This window comes from Festucalex cinctus, chromosome 16 (genome assembly GCF_051991245.1).
Source record: "Festucalex cinctus isolate MCC-2025b chromosome 16, RoL_Fcin_1.0, whole genome shotgun sequence".
Taxonomy (NCBI): Eukaryota; Metazoa; Chordata; class Actinopteri; order Syngnathiformes; family Syngnathidae; genus Festucalex; species Festucalex cinctus.
In genome coordinates, this window is record NC_135426.1 from 8099191 (window position 1) to 8110000 (window position 10810).

At 42.0% G+C, this 10810-nt stretch overlaps 1 protein-coding gene across 2 annotated transcripts in view; it reads left to right on the top strand.

Moving 5' to 3' along the window:
• Positions 1–175: 175 nt before the first annotated feature.
• ube2h (ubiquitin-conjugating enzyme E2H (UBC8 homolog, yeast)) overlaps positions 176–10810 on the top strand; it is a 19307-nt gene continuing 8672 nt past the window's right edge. The window contains exon 1 of one of the 2 annotated variants that reach the window (XM_077498699.1): positions 176–471. In XM_077498699.1, coding sequence (XP_077354825.1) covers positions 419–471 — 53 coding nt within the window. In that variant the 5' untranslated portion in view covers positions 176–418. Of the gene's footprint in view, positions 472–1256; positions 1320–10810 lie in introns of those variants that run through there. The other variant, XM_077498700.1, reaches the window with a different exon arrangement.

Sequence of the window (10810 nt, forward strand, 5' to 3'; positions counted from 1 at the left end):
AGGGTAATTGGACCGAATTTATGAGTCAGACATTCCTGACAGTCTTTTGAGAGAGTGCAACAAAGAACCGCGTTTCATCCGACTGTATCACGTTGTATTGTTTGCTCTGCATTAAAAACTACAAATATGTCCGTCGACGGTGACGTTGCGTCGCGCAAATATGACTTATGCGCGGAGGGATCCCAGCTTGTCAGAACCATGGCCAGAGAGCTGAGAGACAGTGAACGCCAGTAGTCTGTCGAACGTTAGTTCGGCCACAGAGTAGGACGGATACGCTCAAACCGAGAAGAAGTGTTTACGGCCAACATTTCCCCAAGCCAATGTTAACTTTCGGATAGTGCCGTTGGCTAGTCTCGCTAGCGTTTCGAGGGCTAGCTTTCTTTTGACCTGCCTGTGTTCTGCGGTGGAAATCGCAAAAATGTCGTCTCCAAGTCCGGGCAAAAGGCGAATGGACACCGACGTGGTGAAACTGTATCCTTTTTTTTTTTAATCAACACAAGCCTCATTTTCCTCTCGGGCCACTTTTGCCCTTTTGTGTGTGGAGTTCTGATACGACCTAACGTTCTATTGACGTTTGTCCCGATGACTTTAACACATAGATCCTCCATTGTCACCGACTAGTGTTTGTGTAAACAACATTGTGTTATCAAAGCCTCGGCTATCCGTACCATTTCGTTGGTGGTTCTATTTAACAAACTAACAACGTCCACGACTTCACTCTGTCTTTTTGTTACACCGAACTATCGCAACGTTGGGGTTTATTGTTTAGCTCGCTCGTCTTGTGTTCAAAAATAACTGCAGGAGCTCGAGCAGATGCTAGCGTTGCTCAGCCCTTTACAGGAATGTCTTTCATCTTGTGGGGGCCACATTGAATGTAACACGGCTTTAATAAAATAAACGAACTGTTATGGCTTTGCCCTGACTGCTGTCAAGAGGATTTGTGTAAAATTTCGCCTCCTTTTACACGTTGGCACACCAGCTTGTTTACATAATGCACAGCGGACGTCAACTGAGAACGCTGCCTGTTTTTTGTCTTTTGTTCCAACACTTCTTCGCTAAAGCGCTGCCTGTTGTGTGATCAGAGCATACCTATCAGAACGTGTTCGAAAATGGGTCGTTTTGGAAGAGCACTTAGCTCAGCTGTCACTTGAAACGCTAGCTCGTAGCTTGTGTGTTAGCTTAGCGAGCTAGCGACAAGTCTTGTTGGTTGGGTTTTCAACATCAAAATGGCTACCTGATCTCCCGAGGCTCGCCGTACTGTACTTGTGGGGCCGCCTGACAAACGCGACACAAGCCAACGTGTGTCTTTTGCTTATATGGTATGTTGCTTATATTCGTTAAAAATAGGAGGTGACCCGTGGCAGACAGGTGAAGGTGCACTGCAGGTGTCGCGAGGCCAACTTTTTACACATCGTTTGTTAAGTCGTGTCAGTGTTTGTTCGCGTTTTTGTCTTTTAAATGTGTGCTGACAAATGGAGCTGTTTTTGTTTGTTTTGTTTTTGTTTTTTTGTGTTTTAACCCACTACATCACCACACCAGTCTGTATAGTGTTCTGGAAGCACAGTAGTTTTTTTGTTTTTGTCCCAGCACAGTGGAGCCTAATCATTGGGTGGGCTGTTACTAGACAGAAAGCACACGAGGGAGGTGCTTAGCACAGCTGATAGGATGACTGTAAAGCTTAGTCAGATGTGTGCCTTCCCACTAGGTTGCTCCTAATAAGGGGAAGTTGTCCTGAAACTGTCTGCATTTAATCAAGTAAAGGTCTTTTTTTGTTGATATATATATATCAATGCACATTTGTTTAACCCTACTGGCAATGTTCAACACTGAACAGTGCACCCCCACTTCTCCCTGATTTGGGGTGGGTGGGGTGCGGGTGGGGAACAGGTTTTCACCGCCACCTGCTCACTTCTCTTTACAAGCAAGAGCAGGACTCATTTGCTGACCATGTCATCTTGTCCTTGCCTCACCCCCATTACTTTCGTAACCAAAACTATAAAGTCATACTGTGCTTTATAATTTGCCATGATGGCCACCAGAGAGCTGGGGAATCTAGAACGAGGACCGTGAGGGAATACCTGAAAATGAAAGAGTGACCTCAGCGTGTTGTTTGGCCATATTTAAGTGCTGAGATTGTTGCTTAATATTGAGATCCGCCTTGTTGTTGGCTGGCATTCTAGTCACATGGCGTTTTGATACTATTTTAATTGGATGGTCATGGTGTCCTCTTATGCCATCTCCTTTGCTACATTGAATCAAATAGTTCTCTATTTAATAGTGTGGACTTGTACCAAGCATTGACAGCAGGCTTGTGTCGTTAACAATTAGTGACAGGATCTTTCTTTCTTTCTTTCTTTTTTTTTTTTTTTTTAAATTATTATTAAATAAACTCTAACCTCCCGTCCTTATATTCCCCTCATATGGGATTGAGGTCACTCACTTTGTTTGCTGTTTGCCTTGCTATTATTTGCACTTATTCATCACCTGCTCGCTTTACACGCACTTTCTAGCAGCAAGCCACTGGAATTTGAGCACAGGTTGACCACAAAGGACTTAAGCCTATGGTGAATGTGAGCTCTTGTGGCATCTGGTTGGTGGAATTTGGCGGTAGCGAATGGGGCAGAGCAGAAACACTTCATACAACACTAATGTTCCTAGAAATGTGTTGTAAAAGTTTGTTACATTTGTGTAAAATGTAAACTACTGACACCCATCAAAGGCCAGATTATTCCTTTGGTCTGTAAACTGCACTTTTCTGGACCATTCTCTGAAAATACCATCTGTTAGTTCCCTCTTTGAATGCATTACCTTACAGCGGCTGCATAGACCGCATAGTATTCTAGTACCTTTCAGTCACTGCTGGAAGGTCTTGAAAATGATTGGCTAGCAGTTCTGTGAAGCATGGCGACTCGTAATTTATATTCAGCATGGTGGGGAGTTGAGGTTCGTCCCTCAGCCCCCCACCCCGGTCTCCATCGTGACGTGTTTGGGTTCCTTTGTGGGTTCCTTTGTCAGTTATTTTTGTGTCCCTGCAGGTGAGTCCAACCAGGCCCAAGTGCTTCCTTTATCCTTGACGTTAAGTGTCGATGCAGTGTTTTGCCCTCGAGCATCTGATTTATTCTCAGTCAGGGGTCGGTTTCAACATTTTTTTTTTTTTAAATACACCCCTCCATACACACACTCCACACAGTTCTCTTACCCACCTCCCTCCTGAGGCTGAATGCCAAATCGGTGCTTTATCCACTCTCCACTTGGTCGTTCAACCCCCATTGTTGAGCTCCTGAAACACGACATCCGGCTATAGCATCAGCGGCCCTGAGTCCTTTTGTTGTTTTTGCGACCTCGGCCTCCTGTCACCAGCAAAGTCCAAACTACAGGCTTTGAAACTGCACTGGAGGAGAAGGGGAGGGGACAGGTGTTTTCTGACTGAGGGTCTTGACAGGAGCATGATAAACGTGTGACATCAGTGGGTGTGAAACCTCAGTCTGCTCACATGATCTTGATTTTCAATATGAGAACAGACCAGGGCAGGGCTTCACGACCCGTTTTGACTTTTTAGGTTGGTAGGTTTTAGGTGAAGCAGAAGGTGTCAGAAGAATTACCATAGGTATAACTGGTTGTGAGGGCCAAGTGTTCACAGCAGACGATCGAGTGGTGCATTGACCGTTGTCAACAACCAATAATGCCAGGTGCAGGCAGTATACTGCCTGTGGAGCCTCAAAACCATACAGAGTTGCAGGTTTTTCCTTGCATCGCTTTTGTGCTTAAAAGAGCACACCACTTAAAACTCATTTTGCGGTATTGTATTCGATTAGGCATTGTGTGTAAAGAATATAAGGGCAGATATCTCTGGCATCTTATTCCCTGAAATATTTATTTATTTTTTTAAACCGATTAAGTATCAAAATAAGAACATGCCGTGGGCATGACCATTATCCTGGTCACATTATAACGATGTAGACGACAGCCGCCTTCATTCATTTCTATGGGAGATTGCTGACAATGGGCAAAAAAAAAAAAATGGTGCCTTCTATCACCAAATACTGTGCCAATTCTGATCGGAGTGATCCTCACTACGTCAGGTTTCAAGTCCTTGCGTGGGTGCCGCAGTGGGCTCTCCTAAATGTGAGCTAAACAAGCCGAGCACAACGTTATGGTTAGTTTTTAATAAATGGTGTGTTCCAATGAGCAACTTCCAGTTAATCCCACAACACGAACAATAATCTTGGTTGTCAGCATGGCTGAGTTTCCTTAGAAAACAGATGGACTGAAGTTCCTTTCTTTGTTTGCTCAACTTTTTTTTTTTCCCCCGCCGGCCCCTGCCATCACGCACAAGCACGGCTTCTTAAGTTCCATTGATAAACGGTAATTAAGCAGACCGGATCATTCATTTGCCATACCGGCCCTGTTGTGGCATGATTGTGAAGTCAGTGTTTGGGCATCGTGTGTTAAATGACCTCATCAACCTTTGACTTCCTTATCTGTATTGTGATGAAATCAGCTGTGTCTTTCTCAAATTTAGGTTTGTCAGCACTTTTCATTAGCATGTCAGTGTTGAAATTGCAGATTATACTTTAGGCCGTGTCAACATGAGCTCATCCGACAATTGTCTCAGATCCAAACTGGAAGTTCTCCTGAGCTGCAATAATTAACCGTGCTTTTGTTTGTTTGTTTGTTTGTTTGTTTTGCTTGACAGACTGTGCTCCCTTTTGCCGTAAATAGACTGTTCATTCGGTGAAGGCTTGAGCGAAGGAGCAACATAGGGAATCATGTTTGATTGCAATGGGTGGCCTTTCATTTCTCACCCGACTAGACAAAGACGTGAGCCCGTGAAGTGCTGTGCTGCTGCAGCTCGCATACAAGGAGGGATCAGCCTGTTCTAATAGAGACTGAATTTGCATGGTAATGCTATTAAAAATAGCTTGTGCTTTCCGTAAAGTATTAAGCTGGAAGTAGTTGTTATGTTCAAAAGTGCAGTTGGCGGCGGATTCTTTCCCTTTAAAAGTAAAAATGGCCATTCTGCATCCAGAAAGTGCAGCTTTAAAGCGTTGCAAAACATCAGCGTTGGGCCCTTGGGGCTATATCGCTATTCACTATTGATATGTAAAAAAACACTGTGTGGTTCTTTTTCATGGACCACACATGCTGATATCAAATTGGTTTATTTTGTCAGAGCTGGAAGCATAGAAGACTGTCACTAAAAAAGAAAAACATAGTAGTGCTCAGTAGGGGTGTGAATTGCCTAGTACCTGACGATTCGATTCGTATCACGATTCACAGGTCACGATTCGATTCGATACCGATTAATCCCGATACGAATTTATAAGTCGATTGTTGCGATTTTTTTCATTCAAATTTAGAAAATACTAATCAGTAAGCTTGTAGAGTGTAAGATTTATATGAAAATGTATTATTTATTTATCTGAAATTTCAGTCTTATAGAGGTTGTAATCTGTTTCATGTTTGAACAGCATTAAAATAAAATATTAAGGCTTAATGTTCCGTTCATATAACATTCTTCCATGCTCAAGGTGTGAATCCTAAAAAAAAAAAAAAAAAAAAAAAAAAAAAAAATTCGATTCTGCCGATTATTGAATCGATTCGAGAATCGCGCGATGTAGTATCGCGATATATCGCCAAATCGATTTTTTTTTAACACCCCTAGTGCTCAGTGTTCCCTCTAATTTTCCAAGTGTCTGAGCATTCACAGAAACTCCCTGAGCATTTCTTGCACCATGGTGAGTAACATCCAAGTACGTATATACTCACAATGCCGTACCTCGCTGTAGCGAGTACTGAATTAAGCTTCTCGCTGAACGCGCCTAACTTGAAAATACTGATTTTTTTTCCATAGCGTTTTCACGTTACTGTCTTAACAGCGAAAATGCCATATCTGCCATATGGTTGTACCAAGCACAGCACACATATTTCATCAGTAAGAATGAAATAAAAAAAAAATAAAAAAATTCTCTTGTAAGCTTTATCTACAGGCATGGGCGCAGATGGCATTGTAGAAGGGGGTAGGGGGCCATGCCCCCCCCTCGGTTTCTTAAGGACCACGGTCCGTAGATTCTGTACCCTCCACTATCGAAGGGTTTAAAAATGAAAACAAACAATCGGGAAGTAGAAAACACTTGTTTACGACAACGTTTGCTCATCCACCATGTTTTTGCGTGCAGACCATCCGCGTAGTTTATAAATTCTTGTAGGTGCGCGGTGTGGAAAATGTGGGCAATGCGGATGCTGCTTAGGCTGCAAAAATCTGGTAAACAGGGCACTATTCGTTCCTCTCCTTTGTGGCGGGTAAGGCGACAGCGTATGTTGTGCTACTGATGCAGCAAAGTTACACAAAAAATTTCAGAACTTTTACCTCTGTGTCAGAAATGTAGTCAGCTTTCTTCCTCAAGTCGGACCTCCAACTCAAGGCAGACAAATCTTACAAGCCAGACATATGCTGTCTTCTAATCATGTAAACTTATAGTTAAATGTTTTGTTGTACATTTATAAGGCTGGGAACCACTGGGAGTGCGCAACCCTGTCGTTGCTGTCATTTGAGCTCTCAATTCCCATTTTCAGTTGAACACACCGTCAGTCTTAACCACCCTGTAAAATGGTGTTTGATCAACATGATAGAAGGAACAATATGGGGCTAGATACATCTTGACATGTACAGTCCTCAATGAATTGAAATATACGTTGAAATATAAGTGGAAGTTGCTACATCTTTGTTTTTATTTTAATCAATGGCTCATTTTTTTATTTTTACAGTGTGGGGTTTGTGGCCACTGGCCAGGATGAGGTCCCAATCAGGAACAAGCCATGCGCTTGTCTGTTTTAGGGTTCAGAAATAAGGGGGGAAATGAAGAAACAAAAAATAATAATCACAGTGTGCCTATTGCCGAGATGTGGCAATTAATCGTAATGTGTATTTGGGTGTAGTATTAGTCCGACTCGCAATAATAAAAGATTGAGAATGCAAATACATGTAAATGTAAATACAGCTCAAGTTGGATTTTTTTTTTTATGAGCTGCATATATTTGCTGTGTGCTGAGAGGGGGGGAGCACTGCACAATTGCTCACATGCACAGCTTGGAGAGAACATTGGTAGTGCTGCTTCTGCAATAACATGCGAACACGTTGATTATCGGCAATTATAAGCACTACGTAAAGAACAGTAATTCTACTTCAAGTTTATGATATTTGTTTTCTGTGAACGCCTGAGGGAAATAATCAGTTCAGGTGTTTACAGTTATAGCAAGCTTTAGTGCAAAGTTTGGTCAGGAGAAAAAGTGGGAACAGCTGGGCCCTTTTGTTTTCCTCTGCTGACTTATCAACGACTGCCCGGGCAAGCTGAGAACAGACGAAACACACAGCAACAGTGATAAAACTACACGCACATCGGCTGTTGCGCAAACCTGTCCAAATCCTATTCACGAGTCAGAATAAGCGTGCTGCTAAACAGCACACTTTGGATCCATCGCTGCAATGGCTATCACAGTGTCCTTCAAGCAGACCCTCCAGCTTAGCTGACTTAGCAAATGGTCTTCGGTTTGATAGTTGAGCTCCTCCTTTACACCAAGCAGGACAGTTCTTAGCAAACCAAGGATCGCTTCCAAGTAGTGCAGTCAGGCTCGAGTTGGATTGTAAACGTCAAGAGGCAAATTTAAAAAAGTAAGCTAATAATCAGGTGGGGTTTTGGAAGGCGCATTAAGTCCAACTCCCACAGCGGTACTTTTCCTACTGTGTCTGCCCGGTCGCCATTCTTTGCCATTCCAACCGCTTTCCAAAACGCAGAGTGAAGGGCAAATCAGGGCGCAGAGTAATCTGTTTAGCTCGCTCTGTGCAACATTCCAAAGATGCGCTGCATGCGTTTGCATGTGAGACATTTGAATTCTCCTCAGGGGACTGATGAGCATAGAGTAAATTTTTCCTGGAAGGTGACAGAACCACTTGAGTTATAATTGCATTAACTGTGGCTTCAGTTCAACTTGATTTTTTTTTTTTTTTTTTATTTTTTTTTTAAATCGCACAACAGCCTTTAATGTCATCTTTTATGGTCAATGAGCACCATATGGGTAATTGGATTTTGTTGATTAAATACCAAATTTTCCATGTGAAGTACAGCCATTGTCGTCCACTTGGGTCACTATCCTCACAAATTAGTGATTGAAAATAAATGTGTGTGGCTTTAAAAGGCGGGACCTCGCTGGTGAATGCCATGGTAAACAACCAAAATGGTGGATGGTGATTAATTTTTTGTTTTGTTTTGGTCCTCAACTCATTTTTCCCTCCAGCAAACTTGCCTTCTTGCAATTTTGCTTCATTTATTGTTCTTATCTTATTTCATAAGCATTTCATACAGTTCAGTAGTTCACTGTATAATTTCATGCAGGGAGATAGCAGCATACTATCACGTAGGTTGTGTTGCTTGGAGTTATGTCTAATATTTATGAATGAATGTCTGTAAAGTCAGTGTCCCTCCCCCAACAACTGGGATTTCCGAGTTCAAGAGGGCATTCCCGTACACACTTCCTGAAGTCTGTCAGGCTGGAGGTGGCCGCCTCTGAATTTTGTACGTAGGAAAAAACCCTGTTGTCAGTACATGTGACAACGTAAGCTGGTTCTGGCTTCAGCCGCGAGGCTGCTATGGATAGTCCACTCGTATATAAGTCTGTGGCTCAGGTTAGCAGCTGGCTGTTAATGGACCAATTGTTAGCCAGACTGCATGTAAAACGCCCGGGCGTCAGTTGCATCTGTAGCAGCTTGTGTATGACTGTACTTGCGTGTTTATTTTGTTCCTGTTTGTTCTGTGCGGTGTCTATCCTTGACCACTTGTGGGGCATCACAATATGTTCTAATTAGTGCTGGTAGGCTCCTATGTTAAATGAGCTAACCTTGATATCTTTGTTTTTCCAACAAAGTTGCATCTTTGTGTCTGTAGCTTGTTTGCAGAAAGGGCGATAGCTTACACTTTTCTTTCCAGTAGACATGTTGCTGCTGTCTTTTTTTGGAAGAGGAAGCTGTCATATGCTGGTGGACGGCTGCAATACTTCCTGCCTTTCATCTGTGATTGTACATTGTCACCCTTACACTTGCAAACTGTGGCTGCCTTTACCTCTGCGTGCGCTCAGGCAGTTTACTCTTGAAACATTTTAGTATTCTTAAACCTACTATTAGTTTCCGCTAAAAGACATTTTCAGTTAGTTGAAAGCTGCAAAAAGTTACTATTGTAGAATGGAAACATGTATATACCCATTGCTTGGTTACCACTGTTTTTGTTTAAACTTGCTGTTGCGTTGTTGTTTCTAAAAATATCCCTCTTACCATAGCCATGACACTGTCGCAGAACACTTTCAGGAACAGGAATATTTTTAATAGTTTCACTACAGTATCTAATTTATTTTTGTGTTCTCCAAGGCTTTTATCGGAGCCCACTCTCGTTCTGTAACTATTTACAGCAGGATAGTCTCGAAAACTGACTTGTCGTTGCTCTGCAGTGGAAACTGTGTTTGACTTGTGTTGAAATGTTTGACTTGTCATCCATAGGCCACATAACAAAGCGATGATGTCATTCAGCCTTCAAGGGAAGACGTCTACTCACTACCTATTGCCATCGCGTTTTCATTTTCTCTTCATTCTCTCATGTTTGCAGCTAGCTGGTTTGTTGGCTGACCTTATTCTACCCTCGCTTTTTCTAATGTTGTGTTTGGAGGACTGCAGTCTATTAGCTTCATCTTTGATTTCAGCTAAAGTGCATACGGTCGGCTGGCGGTGCATAATGAGCAATGCGTTTACATGCTGTAGTTGAGCTGAGCTTTAGGACATCATGTGACGTGTTCTTAAATTACTCGGGGATCATCAAGCAGTCTTTTATGTTATTCACTAACCTTTCATTTACTTCAGGAGAAGCTTGGATATGGCTTCCATTCCATGTCAATTGGTGGTCACAGTAATAGATGCTGTTTTATAACTGACTTTTCTTGGCTGATGTTATTAGATTCTATGCTAATAAATATTTATCAGGGGGATGTTGTGTGATTGAAATGTGCTGTGTCACTGTTGTTGAGACTGATGCAATTTGTGTGTTCCTCATTTTAAAACAAATATGGCAGGGAGGTGGTTTAAAAAAATGTAATTTGCATTTTGACACAGTGCCTGTCTTCCATGTTTGTGTTCTATACTTGGAGATATGTTGGTCAGGATGGGATATTTTTAAGAAATGAAAATAAGACATGTCTACACCACAAGCGTAAACACTATTTGCAGCATATTTATCCTCTTGAACCTCTTTGAAAAGTCAAACTGGTCGACGAGGGATAAATGTTTAATTATAGGAGAGAGAGAGTAGTTTGTCAGGATTTTTTTTTTTTTTAAGCTAGTGTGCCACATGTTTTTCAGGTGCTTCAAGAAAGTAAAGCACGTAAATTAATATGAGGGATTGGTTCTGTTTAGGTCAGGGTGTGTGTGTGTGTGTCTGTGTGGATGAAAAGATAATGACACCCGGTGCAAGCCACAGATTATGATTTATATATTCTAATCCAAGGTAAGAGAAAGCGGGTGTAGCTTATTGTATAATTCATCGTCATAGGTTCCAATTCCAAACAATTATGAATAGGGATGGGCGATTACCAATACCAGGTATTAGTATCGGTGCCAATACCAGCTTTATTAGGTATCCTTACTCACGGCCTCTTGTGGCCATTTATGATGGGGAATTAGAAGAATAGAAAAGTGCCATTACTTCCGTGCAATTTTAAGGAAAAATTATATATTGGTATATAAAGGCCTTAAAGATCCCCTGTTATTAGC